The 26,121-nt window shown below is 45.2% G+C and overlaps 1 protein-coding gene across 3 annotated transcripts in view; it reads left to right on the top strand.

Annotated features, from left to right (window-relative positions):
* afg3l2 (AFG3-like AAA ATPase 2) overlaps nt 1-25,277 on the top strand; it is a 44,239-nt gene extending 18,962 nt beyond the window's left edge. For 2 of the 3 annotated variants that reach the window (XM_056292973.1, XM_056292974.1), the window contains 14 exons: nt 1,317-1,441; nt 1,782-1,934; nt 2,601-2,675; nt 2,763-2,887; nt 2,982-3,255; nt 5,611-5,748; nt 6,153-6,306; nt 13,749-13,856; nt 13,943-14,068; nt 14,157-14,267; nt 14,670-14,785; nt 21,895-22,095; nt 23,388-23,582; nt 23,695-25,277. In XM_056292973.1, the coding sequence (XP_056148948.1) occupies nt 1,317-1,441; nt 1,782-1,934; nt 2,601-2,675; nt 2,763-2,887; nt 2,982-3,255; nt 5,611-5,748; nt 6,153-6,306; nt 13,749-13,856; nt 13,943-14,068; nt 14,157-14,267; nt 14,670-14,785; nt 21,895-22,095; nt 23,388-23,582; nt 23,695-23,937 (2,144 nt within the window). In that variant the 3' untranslated portion in view covers nt 23,938-25,277. The remainder of the gene's footprint in view (nt 1-1,316; nt 1,442-1,781; nt 1,935-2,600; nt 2,676-2,762; nt 2,888-2,981; nt 3,256-5,610; nt 5,749-6,152; nt 6,307-13,748; nt 13,857-13,942; nt 14,069-14,156; nt 14,268-14,669; nt 14,786-21,894; nt 22,096-23,387; nt 23,583-23,694) is intronic. The other variant, XM_056292975.1, reaches the window with a different exon arrangement.
* Nucleotides 25,278-26,121: the final 844 nt, after the last annotated feature.

A 26,121-nucleotide genomic window follows, 5' to 3' on the forward strand; every position in this document is an offset into this window, starting at 1 on the left:
ACTGCCCCCTGTATGTGAAGTATGTGGACTGAAGACACAGCTTCAGGAGCACACACACTTGTCAGTGTTAAGGGTGGTCCTATTGCTAAGGGTGGGGTCGTCCTGTAATTTCATACAGACTACCTCCTCCACTGCTTCATCAACAGGGACACACGTGAAAAGACTTAACATCATAAGAGACCATTGTTTCATCCCTCTCAATAATGATGTCCCTCACCTTATCCACAACATCCAGTGTTGTGAATGTGATGTTCATTACTGCCTACCAACGGCTTAAGAACAGATGCCAGAAACTTAAGAAATGTGGCCCATAACACCTTGAACATCTTTGACACAGCTGTGCCAGTTTGGGTGGTGATACCACTGTATTGTTTATAAGGCTGGGGATCCCTGCAGTCAGCTTAGACTGCAGAATCACTTAGATGATGAGGAAACATTTCTCCCACTATACTTAGTGTCCAGATGAACTGGTTCAACTTTCTGGAGTTTCCTTACCTGTATTATTTAGCATGCATCGATAACTTTCATTCATAAAATGATGATAAGAAAACATCTCAACTATGGGAAATGTTTTATTGTAGCTGCTGAGATGATTTCCAGCTGCGGTCTTGCTCTTGAAGTTGTAGTTTTACATTGGAGACTATGGAACTTCTGCATGGTGGTGAGGTGAAATATAAGATAAGTTAAGATAACCTTTATTCATCCCCGAAGGGAAATTCAGCTGTAGATAGTAGCAAAGAGGGTAAAAACAAGAGGGTGTACTAGCTGGGTAGTGAGCCATGGGCCAGAGCAGGGGGGGTACAAGCTGGGTAGTTAGCCCTGGGCCAGAGCAGTGGTGTACAAGCTGGGTAGTGAGCCATGGGCCAGATCAGGGGGGTACAAGCTGGGTAGTGAGCCGTGGGCCAGAGCAGGGGGTGTACAAGCTGGGTAGTGAGCCGTGGGCCAGATTAGGGGGGTACAAGCTGGGTAGTGAGCCGTGGGCCAGAGCAGTGGGGTACAAGCTGGGTAGTGAACCGTGGACCAGATTAGGGGGTGTACAAGCTGGGTAGTGAGCCGTGGGCCAGATCAGGGGGGTACAAGCTGGGTAGTGAGCCGTGGGCCAGAGCAGTGGGGTACAAGCTGGGTAGTGAGCCGTGGGCCAGATCAGGGGGGTACAAGCTGGGTAGTGAGCCGTGGGCCAGAGCAGGGGGGTACAAGCTGGATAGGCCAAGAGATGAGAGACAAAACCATCAACAGGATTTATAGAGATGTATTTGTAAGCACTTAACCATTATTTGTAGAATAAAAGGATTTTAGCATACTGCTGCACTCCTCAGAGGCCAAGCCCATCAATCAGCAGAGAGCCTCCGGGAGATCAGGAGGAGGGGGAGGAGCTTCAGGGGGAGGCGGAAAGCGTGGTGGTCGTAAGGAGGAATCCCATTGGTCCAGCCGCCTGCAGAAGGTATAAACACTTTTCCATGCCAGTTCACTTTCCTGTGTTTGAGGTGTATTCACAAAGAAAATGACCCATCACAGATCTGTCTCATCAAGGGCACATTGGCACAGTTTAACACCAGAGTGAGCCGTCCTCTGATGTCCAGTCAGATTACAGGAAACACAGCCCAGTTATGTCGTTTACAGCTGATCTGGTTTTCAGGGAGGGATTTCATTGGTTGGTGTCTTATTGAATCTGAGAGGTTACTGTCTAACAAGCAGTCCTACCAAGTTCACATTTCAGATTGGTAGGAATTTGAGGCCTCTCTCAGATTTAGGCGTGATAGTCAATCTTTTGGGTCTACTAGGGTGAAGTGCCCTGGGATGATAAAGAGTTTCGTATGTACCTCCTGAGCGGGGTGGTGTTCTGGAGCGTCGTCACCTACTACTTCTTCTTCCGTGATGAAGGCAGAGAGGTCACCTGGAAAGACTTTGTCAACAACTATCTCTCCAAAGGAGTGGTGAGAACTCACTGTGACACACTAAATGCTGACATCTCCAGCTGCTATCTACTGGCTTTTCTATGAGCTTGCAGAACAGCCTTGTGGGTAGCGTGATTTTTTTCATACCCGTTTTCCGGGAACTCTGTCTCTGATTGGCTCGTACTCGTTGAGAGAGCGTTCACCTGGATTCCGGGAAGACCCGCCCCTACTCTATCTCTGATTGGCTAACCCTATCCCTAACCCCACCCTAACCCTCACCTTAACCAACCTAATCAACGGAGGCAACGAGTACTAGCCAATCAGAGGCAGAGTTTCCGGAAAACGGGTACGAAAAAAAATCACGCTTGTGGGTATTGAGCTTTTCTATGAGTTAGCAGAACAACCTGTGGGTATTGAAGTCGTCCTCCAAACACAGAGTCAGGTTTCAGTTTCCTGACATTCCTGTTGAATTAGCCTCAGTGAGAAAATAAAATCCCTGGCTGTCAGTGAACTCCTGTAGCACAACCTGACCAGACCTGGTAGGATGACATCACACAGATCGGATCCCTTGCAGAGTAACATGTTAGGTGTAAAACTGATTCTTGTTTTTCTTTTTTTCTTTTTGGAGAAGCAGTTTGCTGGCCAGTGTAAGACATGGAGGCTGTATAGTATAACAGAGAGAATAACTGTCTTGTCCATCTCCAGGTGGACAGGTTGGATGTCGTCAACAAGCGTTACGTCAAAGTTGTGTTTTCCGCTGGGAAGACTCCAGTAGAAGGGGTGAGTTTTGTCCTGTAGAAAGTCAAGAAAGTGAGACAGGCTGAGGGGAAGTAGTCCTGTTAACCCGGAGCCTCTTTCCTCTCTCAGCAGTACGTGTGGTTCAATATTGGCAGTGTGGATACGTTTGAGCGGAACCTGGAAACGGCCCAGTATGAGCTGGGCATCGAGGGGGAGAACAGAGTACCGGTGGTGTATTCCACAGAGAGTGATGGGTGAGCAGGACTGTTGACTGAAGCGTGTCAGACCACCCCATGTCCATGTCCACACCTCTAACATCAGTGTGTGATGAAACTCTCTGCTCTCCAGAACCTTCTTACTGAGCATGCTCCCCACGGTGCTGATCATTGGCTTCCTGCTTTTCATGCTGCGTCGAGGCCCTGCAGGCGCGGGCCGTCCGGGTCGTGGAATGGGGGGGCTTTTCAGTGTCAGCGAGACTACGGCAAAGGTCCTGAGGGATGAGATCGATGTCAAGTTCAAAGACGTGGCGGGCTGCGAGGAGGCAAAGCTGGAGATAATGGAATTTGTCAACTTCCTGAAGAACCCCAAACAGTACCAAGACCTGGGTGCCAAGATTCCCAAGGTAAAGCAGCACCTGAAAACTGACTTTGTTGTGTCTTTGCTGTTTATAGAGAATCCAGATGAATCACAGAAACCGTGATCCACCATCTGTACCAACTACTAACAGGTTAAAGGCCGTCTGCACAGACATTTTAGATAATGACCAGTTTTTTACAATATTCAATTCAATTCAATTTATTGTCATTAAAAACAATGTGCAGGCACATGTTAAAAATGAAATGAGGGCTGTGGCTTCACCAAACAGTGCAAGACAGACACACACAAACACAGCAAGCACAATATAAGATATACACACATGAAGACCACACACAGTATAAGATATACACACATGAAGACCAAACACAGTATAAGATATACACACATGAAGACCAAACACGGTATAAGATACACACACATGAAGACCACACACAGTATAAGATATACACACATGAAGACCACACACAGTATAAGATATACACACATGAAGACCACACACAGTATAAGATACACACACATGAAGACCAAACACAGTATAAGATACACACACATGAAGACCACACACAGTATAAGATATACACACATGAAGACCAAACACAGTATAAGATACACACACATGAAGACCAAACACAGTATAAGATATACACACATGAAGACCACACACAGTATAAGATACACACACATGAAGACCAAACACAGTATAAGATACACACACATGAAGACCACACACAGTATAAGATATACACACATGAAGACCAAACACAGTATAAGATACACACACATGAAGACCACACACAGTATAAGATATACACACATGAAGACCACACACAGTATAAGATACACACACATGAAGACCAAACACAGTATAAGATATACACACATGAAGACCAAACACAGTATAAGATATACACACATGAAGACCACACACAGTATAAGATACACACACATGAAGACCAAACACAGTATAAGATACACACACATGAAGACCAAACACAGTATAAGATACACACACATGAAGACCAAACACAGTATAAGATACACACACATGAAGACCAAACACAGTATAAGATACACACACATGAAGACCAAACACAGTATAAGATAAGATACACATGAAGACCAAACACAGTATAAGATATACACACATGAAGACCAAACACAGTATAAATATACACACATGAAGACCAAACACAGTATAAGATATACACACATGAAGACCAAACACAGTATAAGATATACACGCATGAAGACCAAACACAGTATAAGATATACACACATGAAGACCACACACAGTATAAGATATACACACATGAAGACCAAACACAGTATAAGATATACACACATGAAGACCAAACACAGTATAAGATACACACACATGAAGACCAAACACAGTATAAGATACACACACATGAAGACCAAACACAGTATAAGATACACACACATGAAGACCAAACACAGTATAAGATAAGATACACATGAAGACCAAACACAGTATAAGATACACACACATGAAGACCAAACACAGTATAAATATACACACATGAAGACCAAACACAGTATAAGATGCACACACATGAAGACCAAACACAGTATAAATATACACACATGAAGACCACACACAATATAAGATAAGATACACACATGAAGACCAAAAGCTAGAAATAAGTTAAAAGAGAGCTGGAGTATAAAATATTTAAAATATCTACAGACATTCAGTGGGTAGCCAGGTTCAGGTGGGCAACAGCTTGGGGAAAGAAGCTGTTTCTGAGCCTGGTAGTGGGGGCTCTGAGGCTCCTGTAGCGCCTCCCAGAGCACGGCAGGGGGGAGAAAAGTCCATGGTTGGGGTGGGTGGGATCTCTGCTGATGCTCAGGCCCCTTCGAAGGCAGCGTTTGTGATAAATGTCTTTTATGGCTGGGAGCTGGGTACCGGTGATCTGCTGGGCCGCCTTGATGACCCGCTGCAGAGCTTTCTGGTCTACTGAGGTGTAGTTGCCGTACCACACTGACATGCAGATGGTCAGGATGCTCTCTATGGTGCAGTGGTAGAAGTTGGGGAGAATTTTGGGGGATAGACGGGCGCTCCTCAGCCTCCTCGGGAAATGCAGGCGTTGTTGGGCCTTTTCACAAGGGCCTGGGTGTTTAATGTCCACGAAAGGTCCAATATAGTATGTACAGACTACTACGTATACTCACATAGTGAGGTCGGACGATCAGACTGACAGGCAGTTGTCGTGTGAATGTGTCAAAGCAGAGTGAACTGGTTCTATATCAGTCATCAGTCTTCTACCGCAGGTGTGGCTAAATGGCTCCTGTACAGCTGGAGTTATAAGTGATATGTGTATAATATTTCTAAAAGTCCTTCCCCTCTGGTATGTTACAGGGTGCCATCCTAACAGGTCCCCCTGGCACAGGGAAAACCCTGCTGGCCAAAGCCACAGCAGGCGAGGCCAATGTCCCCTTCATCACTGTCAATGGCTCTGAGTTCCTGGAGATGTTTGTGGGTGTCGGCCCTGCTAGGGTAATGACCTAGATGGACTCCTTTTAAACAGGAAACACTGTCTGTTGTCTTGCTGCTTGAGTCCACTATGATGAGCTACTGACCATATCTGATTATGATTTATTTAATTTTCATCACAAGAGAATCTTCAAGTGCAACACACCAAAGTCAGAAACGAGTAAAAACAGCAGGAAGTGCTCGGAGTGCTATATATAATGTTGGAGTGCTATATATATATGGCATAAAAAGATGTTAAATAAGAAATGCGGAGTAAGATAAAAAGAAATTAAAAAAGAACATAAGATGAAGAAATTTTGAAAAAGAAATGGTAAAAGCATCGAGGAATAAAATTGGAATTAATAGTGAATATACTACTATTGTCATAGTGTGGATGGTATAGCTTTGCTCTCTGTCTCCCCCTCTAGGTCAGAGACCTGTTTGTCATGGCTCGTAAAAATGCCCCCTGCATCCTCTTCATTGATGAGATCGATGCCGTGGGGAGGAAGAGGGGCAGAGGGAACTTCGGAGGTCAGAGCGAGCAGGAGAACACCCTCAACCAGCTGCTGGTGGAGATGGATGGTGGGTGGGGCTTGGGGAAGAAGTGGGTGGGGCTTAGAGGGGTAGTGGATGGAGTCAGAACACACTGTCGAGGAAGTCAGTCTTTGGTAGAGGCACTGTTGCTCTATGTGTGATGTCATGTTTAAAACAAACTTCAGTAGCACTTAACTTTACAGCTCGGTAATAGTGGGGTAACAGTTTGATAATAAAGAGGTAATAATTGCGTAATACCATGTAGTTACCAAAGTAATAACCAGGTATTAACAATGGATAGGTCTGGGTATTATTATTAGACTTACTATTAGGTATTATTATTAGACCAGGTATTAACAATGGGTATGTCTGGGTATTAACAATGGGTATGTCTGGGTATTATTATTAGACTTAAATTTATATAACAGGATAATAAGTGGCCAAAAACAAAGGGTAATAATGGGAAAACGCGTTTAAAGATAGCAACGAGGCAACATATTTGGTAATAGTACGGTAGTGTCCGCGGGGGTGTAGCTGTCTAAGCATCGGCTTTGTGTCAATGCAGTTGCCCACTGGGGACCGGGGTTCGCATCTCAGTCTCGTCAGATCCAACTATGGCCGGACTCGATCAAGCAGCAATAATTGGCAACCTTGTCTTCGGGAGGGGGGCGGAGTCGGCTTGTGTTCGTCACATGAATGCGTCTCTGTGTGTGTGGGGAAAAAGCAGTGGTTCGGCCTGGAGTCGCCCGACTCCTTCAAGACTGCCGGCTGGACAGATGCAGATGGCCAACGCATGCAGTATGAGGATGGGTGTTTGAACTAAAATAGAGATCGATTGGCCACTAAATTGGGAGAAAAAGGGAAAAATTAGAAAAAAAAAGTAGTACAGTAGTATTTTACTACATTTGAAACATTTCTTCCATTAACATTATCTGGTTTTAGGATTTTCATCCATTCATCAAAATGTCCAAGAATCTGCATTAATGGAACAATAGGCGGCCGTTGATTTTGGGCAGAACTTGGAAATATTTTCAAACCGAATTTGACACCGCCCTTCCCAATCAGAAAGCATCAGGATGCCTTCAAAGCCACGCCCTGAAAACACATGCACGCGCCGGACACACCGGCTGACTGAAGCGAAAGCGGTTCACCTGAGACGAGCATCATTCTGAGTGGAGCCGAATCAGCTGTACCAAATGATGTCACACACGCAAGAGAAAAGTAACTTTACTATCACGATGAACATAAACAACGTCTGATGAGGACTTGTCCGTGGTCGGAGCTATGCCCGTGCAACAGCATGGGCAGCCGTGTCACTGAGGGTTTGATAGACAGCTCGCTCATTCCAATCATTTGACTTGGTCGTCGTTTGATTGGATGTTGTTGTTTTAGCTCCAGCCCCCTACAGGAATGACAATTTTTTTTTCATTTCAGTGTCAAACGTCTTGTTTTTTTGAGTACTATCGATTACTGTCGAGATATAATAAGAAATATAGAATTTTGCCAAAAATTGGCGGTCGCCTATAGCTCCTTCAAGTCATTACTTTGGTGTTGCACCACCTCCAAACAAATGCCAGACTGAGCCTGTATGTAAAAAACGTGTATTCGGGGAAAAGTGGCTGCAAGAAGTAGTCTGGCTCCAAACATGATGACCACACAGAGATGTGGTGCAAAATATGCCGTGAAAATCCCAATCTCACGGATAAAGCAGCACCTTTTATATAGCGACAAGACATTCAGTCATCCAGCTTCTGAAAAGCACGAGAAGAGTAAAGAGCACGTGAACACAGTTCAAAGTATTGATAACAGCTGCAGCAGGATCAGAAATCCACTCGCCCTCCTGACACGTGGCAGGACAAACTGAATGAAGAACAGCGTCAAGCACTGTGTCATCTTTTCCTGTCGGCCTTTCACAAAGCCAAACATCCACGCCCGATGCCTTCATATGAGGAGGATACTGAGCTTTTCAAGAGGCTTGGAGTTCATGTCGGGGTGCATATCATTCACGAGAAGGGGGACCCGCATCATGCAAGCATCACACAATCAGTTTAGAACTGAGTAAAAACCTGAAGGCAGCTGAATTCTTGGGCGTGCTCTTTGATGGATCAGTAGACACAACACAAGTGGAGCAGGACATTGTGTACATTATGTCTGTGTCTCGCTACAGAGCGTTTACCTCAGATTTCCTTGGGTTAATTAATTTGGGTATGAACCGAACAGCACAGGACATAGTGAACGGACAAGGGCAGCTCTTCCATACTTGCAATTTAGGGGATCAGTAGAAGACGAAGTTGGTCTCGGTGTGTACAGATGGAGCAGCAGTCAACGTTGGAGTTTACAATGGGATCGTTCCCAAATTGTGTCAAATGGTGGCAATCGGGGATTCCCTTGTGCATATTTTGTGTACTGTCCACACCCTCGAGGACTGCACAAAGTCAGCTGATCGCATGGTACAATACTATGAGACATTTAATCGCTCCGTTGTCAAGTTGCTGAGCTTTTATTTACAGAGAGGGGGCGCAAAAAGAACAGAACAACTAAAGAAGACATGATGAGAATGGCGTTGCCTTTATGAAACAAGGAAAGTTTCACAACATCAGATGGTCTGCATGGAGGCAAGAGACTCTGTTGAAAATATGGAGGCTGTTACCTGCCATTCAAATTCAAGGGTCTACAGTGATGACAGTGACCTAAAACATATCTGCACAGAGCGTTGTCAGTGTTTCCTAGCCAGCATGCCGGACCCTGGAAACATGTTCCAGTTCACCTCCCTCAGTTTCCAGCAGTGTTTCCTAGCCAACATGCCGGACCCTGGAAACATGTTGCAGTTCACCTCCCTCAGGTTCCAGCAGTGTTTCCTAGCCAACATGCCGGACCCTGGAAATATGTTCCAGTTCACCTCCCTCAGGTTCCAGCAGTGTTTCCTAGCCAGCATGCCGGACCCTGGAAACGTGTTGCAGTTCACCTCCCTCAGGTTCCAGCAGTGTTTCCTAGCCAGCATGCCGGACCCTGGAAACATGTTCCAGTTCACCTCCCTCAGGTTCCAGCAGTGTTTCCTTGCCAACATGCCGGACCCTGGAAACATGTTGCAGTTCACCTCCCTCAGGTTCCAGCAGTGTTTCCTAGCCAACATGCTGGACCCTGGAAACATGTTGCAGTTAACCTCCCTCAGGTTCCAGCAGTCTTTCCAACATGCCGGACCCTGGAAACATGTTCCAGTTCACCTCCCTCAGGTTCCAGCAGTGTTTCCTAGCCAGCATGCCGGACCCTGGAAACGTGTTGCAGTTCACCTCCCTCAGGTTCCAGCAGTGTTTCCTAGCCAGCATGCCGGACCCTGGAAACATGTTCCAGTTCACCTCCCTCAGGTTCCAGCAGTGTTTCCTTGCCAACATGCCGGACCCTGGAAACATGTTGCAGTTCACCTCCCTCAGGTTCCAGCAGTGTTTCCTAGCCAACATGCTGGACCCTGGAAACATGTTGCAGTTAACCTCCCTCAGGTTCCAGCAGTCTTTCCAACATGCCGGACCCTGGAAACATGTTCCAGTTCACCTCCCTCAGGTTCCAGCAGTGTTTCCTAGCCAACATGCCGGACCCTGGAAACATGTTCCAGTTCACCTCCCTCAGGTTCCAGCAGTGTTTCCTAGCCAACATGCCGGACCCTGGAAACATGTTGCAGTTCACCTCCCTCAGGTTCCAGCAGTGTTTCCTAGCCAACATGCCGGACTCTGGAACCATGTTGCAGTTCACCTCCCTCAGGTTCCAGCAGTGTTTCCTAGCCAACATGCCGGACCCTGGAAACATGTTCCAGTTCACCTCCCTCAGGTTCCAGCAGTGTTTCCTAGCCAACATGCCGGACCCTGGAAACATGTTCCAGTTCCCCTCCCTCAGGTTCCAGCAAGATAAACTGACGATCGGTGAATGCAGAGATGAGCTCATGGTAGCAGCTGGACAGCTGACACACCACTGGACTGTGAAGCAAGCACAGTGGAGAGACTGTTTCACATGCTGGTGCTGACAGGGACAAGACTGATGTATTGAGAGGTCTAATTCATGAGTTTGAAAGCAGATGTGAATCCCTTAAATCATCTGATCAAGTTTTAATTTTTGATCCTTCAAGTTGGGCTCAAGAAATGCAAGACCTCCACAGTTTTGGCAATACAACACTTATTAACATCCTCCAGAAACATGAGGCCAGCATGTCTGTTGACAGAGACTCCACTGTAAGAGAATGGATGTGTTTAAAGCAGGCAGTTCAACGTGTGGCAGCCTCCTCTGTATATGACTTGGTCAACGCAGTGAAGATAAGTAATCCAGATAGTTGCTCCAACATTCATAAAGTCCTTCTGTTGTCCCTGACACTGCCCTTGAGCAGTGCTGCATGTCAGAGGGGATTTTCACATCTCAATGTAATAAAAAGAAAGTACAGATCCCGCCTGTCAGACTGTCGCCTCTCATCCCTGATGCACATCCACTTGTCTAAGATGACAACAGAGACTTCTGACCCAAAGCCAGCTGTTGACTTATGGATGCAAACAGCTAATCCAGACTCAACCAGGGAGATGAAGTAGGCCTACATCTTCATCTGCCATGTTGGAAAGAGAGGGAGACAGTGAGGAGAGCAGTCAGGGGGGTAGTGATGACGATAGCTTGTAGGATAACCATGCCACGTAAAGACCAAGCAACACCTCCAGCTGCTCCATTGAGAACCAGACCAAGAAAGTTATGTGCACCCCTGGTCATAATATTGTGAAAACATCAGTATATATTACCATATTATTATCAGGTCACCACCCCGTTAATGTCACCATGTCACCATTTTTTAATCCAAATATTGCAGTTATACAACCATTTTGTTGTTAGCAGGCTACCATATTGTTATCAAACGATCACTATTCTACTACTACTACTTTTGGCTGCTCCCGTTAGGGGTCGCCACAGCAGATTATCCTTTTCTATTTCTTCCTGCGTCTTCCTGCGTCTTCCTCTGTCACACCAGCCACCTGCATGTCCTCCCTCACCACATCCATAAACCTCCTCTTTGGCCTTCCTCTTTTCCTCTTTCATGGCAGCTGCATATTCAGTATCCTTCTCCCAATATACCCAGCATCTCTCCTCCACACATGTCCACACCATCTCAATCTTGCCTCTTTTGCTTTGTCTCCAAACCGTCCATCTTCCTAATCCTGTCCTTCTTCGTTACTCCCAATGAAAATCTTATCATCTTCAACTCTGCCACCTCCAGCTCCTCCTCCTGTTTTTTCATCAGACTTCGTTTTGCCCAGTTAGGCTGGAGATATACCTGAAGTTCACTACGTGGTTGTGTGTGCATGACGGCTGCCTCGCGTGTCCTGTGTCTGTTTGCAGTGTTGGTTGTGCACTTCCTAGGAAATTAACGCTACGCTTTCATAAGATGCAATATGCGCATGAACTGTAGGGGCAGTATGGGGATGTGACCAAGTCTGCAATTACCCGCATCTGTGTGATGTGTCTTTGGGCCCAGACACACCAAACCGACATCAGAGACCTAGCGGCGACGAAGGCCGACTGTTGCGTTGCCTCACGTCGCCTGCGTCTGGGCCAAAAAGTAGACCTTCAACACACCGCAAAGACTACAGCCGACGGCCAACTGGCATGTGTACGTTCTGCGCCTGCGCGAGAGGCAATAACTCTCCATACCAGCAGGTGGCAGTAGTCTGTATTCATCATTCAAAATTTGAAACCGGAAGACCCAGGACTGCGGACATACAAACCTTAAACAAAGCAGAGTTTGCTTACCGTTTTCACTCAACTGTCACTCGCTATAGATGGTGTGGTAACGTCTCCTGAACCATGCTGGGCAGCTGGTCTTCACACTCTTCATTCCAGATCGCCATGTCGTTGTGAAAATGTTAGCTTGTTGAAATGTTCAGGTGAGATGAAGACGAGTAATGAGAAGAGCCTTCTGTGTGTGGCCTCTTGACTTTGTCGTTTGCTTGCTTTCGTAACTTCCGTTTTTCTCCTCGTGCACTGATTCGCTAAACTGAACAGCCAATCAGGGTGATCTCTCTCACCAACTGGCTCCGCTGCCGATTCAACATCCTGAATTGGCCGAAAAGCTGCCGACAGGTCTGGCTAGTGCTGACGGTGTGGGACACACCACAAAAACGAGGGCCACAGACGCTGACCGACGGCCTACCGTGGCCTGGTGTGTCACGGCCTGTTGCCGCTGCACAGTGGCAGATATGCTTGTCAGAACAGGTGGTGTGAAGTCAGCACTACTCTAAGAGCTGACATGGAAACCTGCAAAAACAAGTGGAAGCAAGTCTATTTTTGCATGTTTCTCTCATGGATCTAAATACTATTACTAATACTATTACTACTATTACTAAATGCTTTTTTCTTTTTCTTTTTTTGTCTGAATTATGTTACACTGCATTGAAGAAGATTAATTCCCTGAAAAACTCATGTTGTGTTTTCAAAATCTGTTGTTTGAAAAAAAAGCCCGAGACAGTTACATCCGTGTATGGCGAGAAATGTTGGAAAACGGAGGGGGCGACAACGCCGACAGCGTGTTTTGTGTATTTATATCCTTAGTTGTCTGCTGTGCTCTTTGGTGGATCTTCCAGTAACACGGGTCATACACAGACTGGGACATACACAGACAGCAGCTGTGTGAACCAGTCTGTTCACTGCGCAGGCGGCTGTCTACACCAACGCCAACCATGATGTACTAACATGCATGATGCACTAACATGATGATACACTAACATGCATGATGCACTAACGTGCGATGTACAAACATGCCTGATACACTAACATGCATGATGCACTAACATGCATGATATGATGACATGATACACTAACATGATGATACATTAACATGTATGGTGTACTAACATGCATGATGCACTAACATGATGATACACTAACATGCATGATGCACTAACGTGCGATGTACGAACATGCCTGATACACTAACATGCATGATGCACTAACATGCATGATGTACTAGTATGCATGATGTACTAACACGCATGATGCACTAACATGCATGATATGATGACATGATACACTAACATGCATGACATGATGCACTAACATGCATGTTGTACTAGTATGCATGATGTACTAACACACATGATACACTAACATGCATGATATGATGACATGATGCACTAACATGCATGTGTAGCTTGACCGACTTCCACAACCAAGAACAGAGAAATTGGGATTACAACACACACAGAGGAAGTGTGACTTCATCCTCTGCTCAGGAGGCCATTACTCCACTATCTCCTTACATAGCAAATAGTTGTTTGCTGCTGTATTAATGTTCCAAATCTCATATAAAGCACCTTTCAGGGCTTGAAGGTGATTGAAGTCCTTGGTTGACTAAATCTTTTTGCAGACTGGTTCCTCTTCATTCTAGACAGAGAATGATGAGCCTGAGATAATGTTTCCAGGTTTCCTCTTTGAAAGATGGTAGCTGAACTCATTGTTTCTATCTACAGGTTTCAACACAGCGACCAATGTGGTTGTGCTGGCTGGTACCAACAGAGCTGATATCCTGGACCCAGCGCTGATGAGGCCTGGTCGCTTTGATAGGCAGATCTACATCGGTAAGAAGTGCTGGTTTATTTGGCTCATGACAGGAGAGTCTTTTTTTGTGGATGGTATAATGGTTTATAAATTTGTGTACCTTCAGGTCCTCCTGACATCAAAGGCAGGGCTTCCATATTCAAAGTCCATCTAAGACCTCTGAAGCTGGAACCAGATCTGGACAAAGATGCTCTGGCCAAAAATATGGCCGCTCTCACACCCGGTTTCTCAGGTAAACCTCCAGCAAAATTGGTTTTTCGTGTTAGCCCCAGCAGCGTTTGTGGCGACATCATGCTATGGTTGTGTGTGTTGGTCACCAGGTGCAGACATTGCTAACGTGTGTAATGAGGCAGCACTGATCGCAGCCCGCCACCTGTCTGATGCCATCAACCAGAAACACTTTGAGCAGGCCATAGAGAGAGTCATCGGTGGTGAGTCATCCTGACACAGTCCGTTAAGTTAGTCTGGCGCCATCTGTCCAAGACCTCTCATCCCACTAACAAGACACAGGGAGACTGTTGGTGGAAAACTTGTTGAAAACACTTCTAATATGAATATTGTTTTCTGCTAATTGCTGACTGACTTGGACGCAGCTTTAGGCAATAGGATCTGCAAAACGAGTAAATTTAATGATGGCTTGTGAGCTGTCTCAGAGAAATGCTGATCAATAAAGTTTATATCTTTAAAGAGAACATCTGACAGCTCCAACAGGAAACTCTGAATCTAAAATCCAGTCTCAGTGAAGTCAGCGATCATACAGAATGACTCTCTCAGACCTGATAACAAAACCAAAATGGCAGATGTTTGATGGTTTGTGATTGGTTTGATTGCAGGTTTGGAAAAAAAGACGCAGGTCCTTCAGCCAGAGGAGAAGAAAACGGTGGCGTACCACGAGGCGGGGCATGCTGTGGCCGGCTGGTTTCTGGAACACGCCGACCCTCTGCTAAAGGTTGTTCCCTGCTGAACCAGACTTCCTCTTGTCTAGTGCAGATAAAGCTTTCACAGGGTGTCTGCCATTTGGTGGGCACGTCTATCTAAAGCCCCCTGCTGGGCTATAAGCCCAAACATGTTAGGCAGTGGTTCTCAATCAGGTACTCAGGCACCACCTATTGCTAGTTTTCTATTCTGTCGGGTAGTTCATTACATTCACAGAGTTCCCACACATCCTGCAATACCTGGAAATTTCTATACTAGTTTTCCAGGCATGGAAAATACCTGGAAAACTTATCAAATTGATCAAATGTCCAGGAAATATTGAGGTCATGGGAAGTTGTAATGTTGGGTTTTAAAATAATATTTTTACATCCTGAGATGATGTAATTTAGTATGATTTTTGGCTGACATTTGATGTTTGTCTGCATATGTTTCAAGATTTGACATCACTGTGCAGTTGGGCAGTGTGTTCAGTCACACAGTCCATTTAGAGACTGATGACACGTCCACTGATGGTTAAAAATGAATAAAATGACCTTCTGTCAGAAACGCCTGGCATGGATATCCCAAGACGAAGTCATGGAAAATGTCCTTAATGTCCTGGAAAATGATCACCTAAAAAAAAGGATTCAAAAGGTTTATTTGTCACATACTTCACGTAAAAGTACAATGAGCAGTGAAAAGCCTTTTTTCTAACTCTGAAATTGAGCAACAAGAAGTAGAGCAACACTGACCCTGAGAGCAGGATAAGCGGTTCGGATAATGGACGGATGGATGGATATACAGTGCATCCGGAAAGTATTCACACCCCTTCACTTTCCGCACATTTTGTTATGTTACAGCCTTATTCCAAAATGGGTTAAATTCCTTTTTTTTCTCATTAATCTACACACAATACCCCATAATGACAAAGTGAAAAAGGCTTTGTAGAAATTTTTGCAAATTTATTAAAAATAAAAAACTGAAATATTGCATGTACATAAACATTCACACCCTTTGCTATGACACTCAAAATTGAGCTCAGGTTCATCCTGTTTCCACTGATCATCCTTGAGATGTTTCTACATCTTGATTGGAGTCCACCTGTAGTAAATTCAATTGATCGGACATGATTTGGAAAGGCACACACCTGTCTATATAAGGTCCCACTGTTGACAGTGCATGTCAGAGCAGAAACCAAGCCAGGAAGTCAAAGGAATTGTCTGTGGACCTCCAAGACAGGATTGTATCGAGGCACAGATCTGGGGAAGAGTACAAAAAAATTTCTACAGCTTTGAAGGTCCCGAAGAGCACAGTGGTCTCCATCAGTCGTAAATGGAAGAAGTTTGGATCCACCAGGACTCTTCCTAGAGCTGGCCGCCCAGCCAAACTAAGCAATCGAGGGAGAAGGGCCTTGGTCAGGGAGGTGACCAAGAACCCCATGGTCACTCTGACAGAGCTCCAGCGTTCCTCTGTGGAGATGGGAGAACCTTACAGAAGGACAACCATCTCTGCAGCACTCCACCAATCAGGCCTTTATGGTAGAGTGGCCAGACGGAAGCCTCTGCTCAGTAAAAGGCACATGACAGGCCGCTTGGAGTTTGCCAGAAAGCACCTAAAGGACTCTCAGACCATGAGAAACAAGATTCTCTGGTCTGATGAAACCAAGATTGAACTCTTTGGCCTGAATGCCAAACGTCACATCTGGAGGAAACCAGGCACCTCTCATTACCTTGCTAATACCATCCCTACAGTGAAGCATGGTGGTGGCAGCATCATGCTGTGGGGATGTTCTTCAGCGGCAGGAACTGGGTGACTAGTCAGGATCGAGGGAAAGATGAATGAAGCAAAGTACAGAGAGATCCTTGATGAAAACCAGCTCCGGGGTGCTCAGGACCTCAGACTGGGGCGAAGGTTTACCTTTCAACACGACAACGACCCTAAGCACACAGCCAAGACAACGAAGGAGTGGCTTCGGGACAAGTCTGTGAATGTCCTTGAGTGGCCCAGCCAGAGCCCAGACTTGAACCCCATTGAACATCTCTGGAAAGACCTGAAAATAGCTGTGCAGCGACGCTCCCCATCTAACCTTACAGAGCTCGAGAGGATCTGCAGAGAAGAATGGGAGAAATACCCCAAATATAGGTGTGCCAAGCTTGTAGCTTCGCACCCAAGAAGACTTGAGGCTGTAATCACTGCCAAGGGTGCCTCAACCAAGTACTGAGTAAAGGGTGTGAATACTTGTGTGCATGCAATATTTCAGTTTTTTATTTTTAATAAATTTGCAAAAATGTCTACAAAACCTTTTTCGCTTTGTCATTATGGGGTATTGTATGTAGATTGATGAGAGAAAAAAGGAATTTAATCCATTTTGGAATAAGGCTGTAACATAACAACATGTGGGGAAAGTGAATGGGTGTGAATACTTTCCGGATGCACTGTATATCTATATATATATACACTACCGTTCAAAAGTTTGGGATCACCCAAACAATTTTGTGTTTTCCATGAAAAGTCACACTTATTCACCACCATATTTTGTGAAATGAATAGAAAATAGAGTCAAGACATTGACAAGGTTAGAAATAATGATTTGTATTTGAAATAAGATTTTTTTACATCAAACTTTGCTTTCGTCAAAGAATCCTCCATTTGCAGCAATTACAGCATTGCAGACCTTTGGCATTCTAGCTGTTAATTTGTTGAGGTAATCTGGAGAAATTGCACCCCACGCTTCCAGAAGCAGCTCCCACAAGTTGGATTGGTTGGATGGGCACTTCTTGCGTACCATACGGTCAAGCTGCTCCCACAACAGCTCAATGGGGTTCAGATCTGGTGACTGCGCTGGCCACTCCATTACCGATAGAATACCAGCTGCCTGCTTCTGCTCTAAATAGTTCTTGCACAATTTGGAGGTGTGTTTAGGGTCATTTTCCTGTTGTAGGATGAAATTGGCTCCAATCAAGCGCTGTCCACTGGGTATGGCATGGCGTTGCAAAATGGAGTGATAGCCTTCCTTATTCAGAATCCCTTTTACCCTGTACAAATCTCCCACCTTACCAGCACCAAAGCAACCCCAGACCATCACATTACCTCCACCATGCTTAACAGATGGCGTCAGGCATTCTTCCAGCATCTTTTCATTTGTTCTGCGTCTCACAAACGTTCTTCTTTGTGATCCAAACACCTCAAACTTGGATTCATCCGTCCACAACACTTTTTTCCAGTCTTCCTCTGTCCAATGTCTGTGTTCTTTTGCCCATCTTAATCTTTTTCTTTTATTGGTCAGTCTCAGATATGGCTTTTTCTTTGCCACTCTGCCCTGAAGCCCAGAATCCCGCAGCCGCCTCTTCACTGTAGATGTTGACACTGGTGTTTTGCGGGTACTATTTAATGAAGATGCCAGTTGGGGACCTGTGAGGCGTATGTTTCTCAAACTAGAGACTCTAATGTACTTATCTTCTTGCTCAGTTGTGCAACGCGGCCTCCCACTTCTTTTTCTACTCTGGTTAGAGCCTGTTTGTGCTGTCCTCTGAAGGGAGTAGTACACACCGGTGTAGGAAATCTTCAATTTCTTAGCAATTTCTCGCATGGAATAGCCTTCATTTCTAAGAACAAGAATAGACTGTCGAGTTTCAGATGAAAGTTCTCTTTTTCTGGCCATTTTGAGCGTTTAATTGACCCCACAAATGTGATGCTCCAGAAACTCAATCTGCTCAAAGGAAGGTCAGTTTTGTAGCTTCTGTAACGAGCTAAACTGTTTTCAGATGTGTGAACATGATTGCACAAGGGTTTTCTAATCATCAATTAGCCTTCTGAGCCAATGAGCAAACACATTGTACCATTAGAACACTGGAGTGATAGTTGCTTGAAATGGGCCTCTATACACCTATGTAGATATTGCACCAAAAACCAGACATTTGCAGCTAGAATAGTCATTTACCACATTAGCAATGTATAGAGTGTATTTCTTTAAAGTTAAGACTAGTTTAAAGTTATCTTCATTGAAAAGTACAGTGCTTTTCCTTCAAAAATATGGACATTTCAATGTGATCCCAAACTTTTGAACGGTAGTGTATATATATATATATATATATCAACACGAATACAGGAAAAAAGATTTTAATGCATAGCAGTACAGTCCTGTTTCGTGCGTCTCGCACTCATCAGCTGCCAATGTTTTTCACAAAGATGCACAAAACAGGCCTGTACTACTATGCATTAAAATCTTTTTTTCCTGTATCCATGTTGATATTCCGCTCCTCATCAGTCGAGCACTCAACACCATTGACGGTTTCAGAAAAAAACTAACACACACAATCTGCAAAAGTCTATATGGAGGCGAGTCAGTGGCAAAGTGTCAGTGCTTACAGTTCTTAGTATGTATACACAGTTTCAGTTATATATATATTATTGTTATTAAGTGTTAAGAGCCCTTATGGCCTGGTGGTGGTGGGGGGGGGAGCTCTTAAGTCTCACTGTGTTTGGCCTTGTGGCTGAGGAGGCGTCTGCCCGACTAGAAAAGTAGAATCTCTGGTTCACCTGTTGAGTTATTCAGCCTCCAGTCAGGAGGTTTACACCTGGGACAACAGGTGACTGTGATGAAATACCTGTTGAGTTATTCAGCCTGCAGTCAGTAGGTTTTACACCTGGGACAACAGGTGAACGTGATGAAATACCTGTTGAGTTATTCAGCCTGCAGTCAGTAGGTTTTACACCTGGGACAACAGGGGAACATGATGAAATACCTGTTGAGTGTTTCAGCCTGCAGTCAGTAGGTTTTACACCTGGGACAACAGGTGACTGTGATGAAATACCTGTTGAGTTATTCAGCCTGCAGTCAGTAGGTTTTACACCTGGGACAACAGGTGAACGTGATGAAATACCTGTTGAGTTATTCAGCCTGCAGTCAGTAGGTTTTACACCTGGGACAACAGGGGAACATGATGAAATACCTGTTGAGTGTTTCAGCCTGCAGTCAGTAGGTTTTACACCTGGGACAACAGGTGACTGTGATGAAATACCTGTTGAGTTATTCAGCCTGCAGTCAGTAGGTTTTACACCTGGGACAACAGGTGAACGTGATGGAATACCTGTTGAGTTATTCAGCCTGCAGTCAGGAGGTTTTACACCTGGGACAACAGGTGAACGTGATGAAATACCTGTTGAGTTATTCAGCCTGCAGTCAGGAGGTTTTACACCTGGGACAACAGGTGAACGTGATGAAATACCTGTTGAGTTATTCAGCCTGCAGTCAGTAGGTTTTACACCTGGGACAACAGGTGACTGTGATGAAATACCTGTTGAGTTATTCAGCCTGCAGTCAGGAGGTTTTACACCTGGGACAACAGGTGAATGTGATGAAATACCTGTTGAGTTATTCAGCCTGCAGTCAGTAGGTTTTACACCTGGGACAACAGGTGAACGTGATGAAATACCTGTTGAGTTATTCAGCCTGCAGTCAGGAGGTTTTACACCTGGGACAACAGGTGAACGTGATGGAATACCTGTTGAGTTATTTAGCCTGCAGTCAGGAGGTTTTACACCTGGGACAACAGGTGAACATGATGAAATACTTTTTGAGTTATTTAGCCTGCAGTCAGGAGGTTTTACACCTGGGACAACAGGTGACTGTGATGAAATACCTGTTCAGTTATTCAGCCTGCAGCCAGGAGGTTTTACACCTGGGACAACAGGTGAACGTGATGGAATACCTGTTAAGTTATTCACTCTGCAGTCAGGAGGTTTTACACCTAGGACAACAGGTGAACGTGATGAAATACCTGTTGAGTTATTCAGCCTGCAGTCAGGAGGTTTTACACCTGGGACAACAGGTGAACGTGATGAAATACCTGTTGAGTTATTCAGCCTGCAGTCAGGAGGTTTTACACCTGGGGCAACAGGTGACTGTGATGAAATACCTGTTGAGTGTTTCAGCCTGCAGTCAGGAGGTTTTCCACCTGGGACAGCAGGTGAACATGATGAAATACCTGTTGAGTTATTCAGCCTGCAGCCAGGAGGTTTTACACCTGGGACAACAGGTGAACATGATGAAATACCTGTTGAGTTATTCAGCCTGCAGCCAGGAGGTTTTACACCTGGGACAACAGGTGAACATGATGAAATACCTGTTGAGTTATTCAGCCTTCAGTCAGGAGGTTTTACACCTGGGGCAACAGGTGAATGTGATGAAATACCTGTTGAGTTCTTCAGCCTGCAGTCAGGAGGTTTTACACCTGGGACAACAGGTGAATGTGATGAAATACCTGTTGAGTTATTCAGCCTGCAGCCAGGAGGTTTTACACATGGGGCAACAGGTGAATGTGATGAAATACCTGTTGAGTTATTCAGCCTGCACTCAGGAGGTTTTACACCTGGGACAACAGGTGACTGTGATGAAATACCTGTTGAGTTATTCAGCCTGCAGCCAGGAGGTTTTACACATGGGGCAACAGGTGAATGTGATGAAATACCTGTTGAGTTATTCAGCCTGCACTCAGGTTTTACACCTGGGACAACAGGTGAACGTGATGAAATACCTGTTGAGTTATTCAGCCTGCAGTCAGGAGGTTTTACACTTGGGACAACAGGTGAACGTGATGAAATACCTGTTGAGTTATTCAGCCTGCAGTCAGGAGGTTTTACACTTGGGACAACAGGTGAACATGATGAAATACCTGTTGAGTTATTCAGCCTGCAGTCAGGAGGTTTTACACCTGGGACAACAGGTGAACATGATGAAATACCTGTTGGGTTATTCAGCCTCCAGTCAGGAGGTTTTACACCTGGGACAACAGGTGAATGTGATGAAATACCTGTTGAGTTATTCAGCCTGCAGTCAGGAGGTTTTACACCTGGGACAACAGGTGAATGTGATGAAATACCTGTTGAGTTCTTCAGCCTGCAGTCAGGAGGGTTTACACCTGGGACAACAGGTGACTGTGATGAAATACCTGTTGCTAGAATTGAAATCCATTATTATTTGTGGTACCTGAGGACATGATTGAGAACCACTGATATTATGAAACATCATGCCCTGGCACTGTTAGTGCCTCACTCTCTTGACTTACTTCCACAGGACCAAAAGGTATCCCATCATGCTTTGTGATCTCATGTGCCAGTTTTGTGTGTCTGGTCTGTGTGCAGGTGTCCATCATCCCCAGAGGGAAGGGCTTGGGTTATGCTCAGTATCTTCCTAAAGAGCAGTATCTGTACACCAAGGAGCAGCTACTCGACAGGATGTGCATGACATTGGGAGGCCGCGTGGCTGAGGAGATCTTCTTCAGACGGATCACCACCGGAGCTCAGGACGACCTGCGCAAAGTCACGCAGAGCGCCTATGCCCAGGTCTGCTTCCCCCAGGAGAACCCTGGAGGTCATTCATTCCCCTGTCGAGCTCCTCTTCCTGCTTTTGGTTTCGTTTTCCTGGCTGGACTGAATTTTTAGTCCATTCCACCACAAACTGATCCATGGCAGCTTCATTCAGAGTTCTCTCTTCTGGTCTGCTTTGTTGTTTTCTGTGTTGTGTTGTCCTTTAGGCCTTGTTCAGACTGCAGGCAAACGGATTTGCTTCTCAAATCAGATCTTTAAGACAAGACAGTCCGCATTGTTATTTACAAGGGATCCGATTGGATTTTTGTGTCCAGACATCACAGCTTGCTGTGGTAACGACATAGGCGTGAGTAACTACGTATGCTGGTTTATCAACGCGGAAGCATGAGAAATGGAGATCCATCATCTCGCCCTCCAAACAATTGACCTTTCGCAAAGTCCCGCCCCCCTTAGTTACTGCCCGTCAAGCATTTCAGAACTATCCAGGAAGTAGCCGGAAAAAACCAAAACATGAAGGAAGAAATCCGCGCATTGTGTGGGTAAAAGTAACAGTAATAATACATTAGCTGTATTAGCTATCAATAATAGCTAGTAGCAAGCTTAGCTTGGAGCAGGCAGGTATTTTTGTTGATTTTGGATGGATTAAGCTGGCCATGGGGTCTGCTACACTGCCAAATCTATTGCCGACATTGCGCTTCTTGCGTTCTGGGTTTCGGGAAGGGAAAGAGAATTACACCCCCTCCAAACTGTTCACATATCTAGTACCCGATTTGCAATCCCATAGGCACACCGTTCTGGGGCAGTACTTTGCGAAAAGTCAATTGCACTGTCAAGTTGCGGTGCAGAACTCCTCCGTTGCACCAGACAAAGTCAGCGACGGAGGAGTTTGGTATACATTGTAATGTTCCGTGTTGCAGTCATGGCGGCCTCCAGTTCCGTCACACTGGATTTGGATTTGTCTCCATTGTGTGTTGCATTGTGAGTGAGGCAAAAGACAGCTTGAAATCAAATTTGGGCAACCAGAGAGAGCACCCAGAGACATCTTTAGAAATCCAATTGGAATTGCGTTTTTAACCACCTCCAAATGTGATTTAGATCCGATTTGCAAAAATCCCATTTCATGTGTTTTGTTTTGGGGGTTTTTTTTGGTTGCTTTTGCTGTCCAGACTTTATAAAATCAATCTGGATATAATCTGGATATGCTTAAAAACGGATTTGGGCTGGCAGTCTGAACAAGGCCTTAGTAGTTTATTATGTCTTTTGTGTTATGCTTTAGTATTGACAGATCGATGTGTTTCCCTCAACAGATTGTCCAGTTTGGGATGAATGAAAAGGTTGGCCAGGTGTCATTTGACCTGCCCAGGCAAGGGGAGATGGTTCTGGAGAAGCCCTACAGCGAGGCCACTGCTCGCCTCATCGATACAGAGGTGCGCACACTTATCAGTGAGGCCTACCAGCGCACTCACAGCCTGCTGACCGACAAGAAGGCCGACGTCGAGAAGGTGAGAAACTGCTCTGGTTTTTCTGCTGGCTGTTCATGATGTACAAGACATCCGAGGCAGACCCTGTGACTCCTCATTAATTTAAACAACCATGTGGCCTCCTGTACCTTAGGTGGCACTGCATCTCCTGGAAAGGGAGGTTTTGGACAAGAAGGACATGGTGGAACTCCTTGGCGCACGGCCATTCGCTGAGAAATCGACCTATGAGGAATTTGTGGAGGGAACCGGGGGAGAGGAGGAGGACACCTCCCTGCCTGATGGCCTCAAAGACTGGAACAAGGAGCGCGGAAAAGACAAGGAGGAGAGCATGGAGGAGCAGGTGGCTCGCCAAATCTCTGGAGGAATCCCCTTCTAGACTCCTCCACCTGGCCAGTCAGAATGGAGCCTGGATGGACACGCCCACTCTGTACAATGGATGAAGCTGGTAGGCTGGTTCTGTTCCTCATGCTTCTCTGGGTCTTCCAGGCAGGATATTGTGGGCGGTGGGATTTAAAGCAACACTTAATGCTAATTGGACATATTTCCTCATCAGCCTTCAGTGTCGGCTGTCATGTGATCCGTTCTTTCGGCCAGTGGGAAATGAAGTTGCCTTCTAATCAAACATAGGTACAGTCAGGTGTATGTGAGAAAGCTGCTGTTCAGAAGTTCTGAAACATCACTAGAGCAGTTGGTTACACATCAGAAAGCAGGTTTAACAATTCAACACGTTTGTTTGAGATTTCTGTCAACAGCTTCTAGGCATGAATTAATGGAATCACAAGATGAGAAGGCAAACATGAAGGAGAAAAGAACCAGTTTCAGCCCCGAAGTCTCTAGGAGCTGTTAGAAAGAAGAGGTTGAACTTTGGGAATGTTTTCATATGAACGCGGGATGCCGGTCCATAGCGCCGCTGACATTCATCTGTGTAGAAGATGTCCAGATGTTCTTCCCAGCAGCCCACACCGCTGCCATAAGAATAACATGGAATTAAAATAAATGTGCTTAAAAAATATAAATTAGTCTATATCCTTCATGAGAGTGGTTTTATTGTTCAATATGCTCCTTCTTACACTCCAGTCATGTCCAGTGGGATTACTGTCAGTTCAGTTACATTTATAATCCTTCATTTTGTAAAAACAATAATAATAATTCAAAATCCTGAAGTACCCGAAATATGAAAGACTCTGTCACCAGTATAATGGAAATTATATTTTGAATTTACATTCAAACACTTTCAGTGTGCTGAGGCCAACCCTGGCTGACTACAGGTCAGAACCTCAAAACCCACAGGAAGTCCTGAAGAAAGCCTGCTGGTGAATGTTGAACACCTGGAACCATACCTGGCATACAAACTGTCACAATCAGACTCACTTCTTCTCAAAGGCAAAAAAACATCCAGGACCTGGTATGGTTCTCTGGGATTGGTGACTTTATTCGTCACTTATTGAACACATGCTGGTGTTCGTAGGCACTCATGTTCTCCTCTGCTGTCGATGGGAAGGACTACAAACTCTCCTCCACACTAACAGACTTCCCTGAAGTCTGTATTTCTGTTCGGTGAAGTCCACAGAGAAATCTGTGTCTCCATGAGACTGTCGGCAAAGTCAGTCTTCCCATCTCCTGCTGTCACTGCTAAGCTGTTGTAAACATGTAATATGAGCTGTAAGAAGTGTAAATGTGTTCAGGTGTTTAAAGTGATTAAAGACATAGCTGTTCAACACAACCGGCATCAGTATTTCATTCTGTATCATGTCTGTAACAACAATAATAATCTTTTTCTTCTTGCTGTTAGGGGGCGCCACAGCAGATCATCCATTTCCATCTCTTCCCGTCCTCTGCATCTGCCTCTGTCACACCAGCCACCTGCATGTCCTCCCTCACCACATCCATAAACCTCCTCTTTGGCCTTCCTCTTCCCCTCTTCCCTGGCAGCTCCATATTCAGCATCCTTCTCCCAATATAACCAGCATCTCTCCTCCACACATGTCCAAACCATCTCCATCTTGCCTCTCTTGCTTCCTAATCCTGTCCTTCATCACTCCCAATGAAAATCTTATCATCTTCAACTCTGCCACCTCCAGCTCCACCTCCTGTCTTTTCATCAGTGCCACTGTCTCCAAACCATATAACATAGCTGGTCTCACAACCTTCTTGTAAACCTTCCCTTTAACTCTTGCTGGGACCCTTCTGTCACAAATCACTCCTGACACTCTTCACCCACTCCACCCTGCCTGCACTCTCTTCTTCACCTCTTCTGCACTCCCCGTTACTTTGGACAGTTGACACGTACTTAAATTCATACACCTTCGTCACCTCTACTCCTTGCATCCTCAACAGGAATGAATGAGTGAGTGAGTGAATGCCTTTATTTGTCATTGCACAGCAGTACAATGAAATGAAGCGCAACTCCCCAGTGGTACAAACAAGGTTAAAATAAAATAAAATAAAAATATACAAATAGACACAATACAAATAGACACATTTGCAGCACAATCAACATACACTCACTGGCCACTTTATTAGGTACACCTTGCTAGTACCGGGTTGGACCCCCTTTTGC

The sequence above is a fragment of the Lampris incognitus genome, chromosome 14 (assembly GCF_029633865.1).
Source record: "Lampris incognitus isolate fLamInc1 chromosome 14, fLamInc1.hap2, whole genome shotgun sequence".
NCBI lineage: Eukaryota > Metazoa > Chordata > Actinopteri > Lampriformes > Lampridae > Lampris > Lampris incognitus.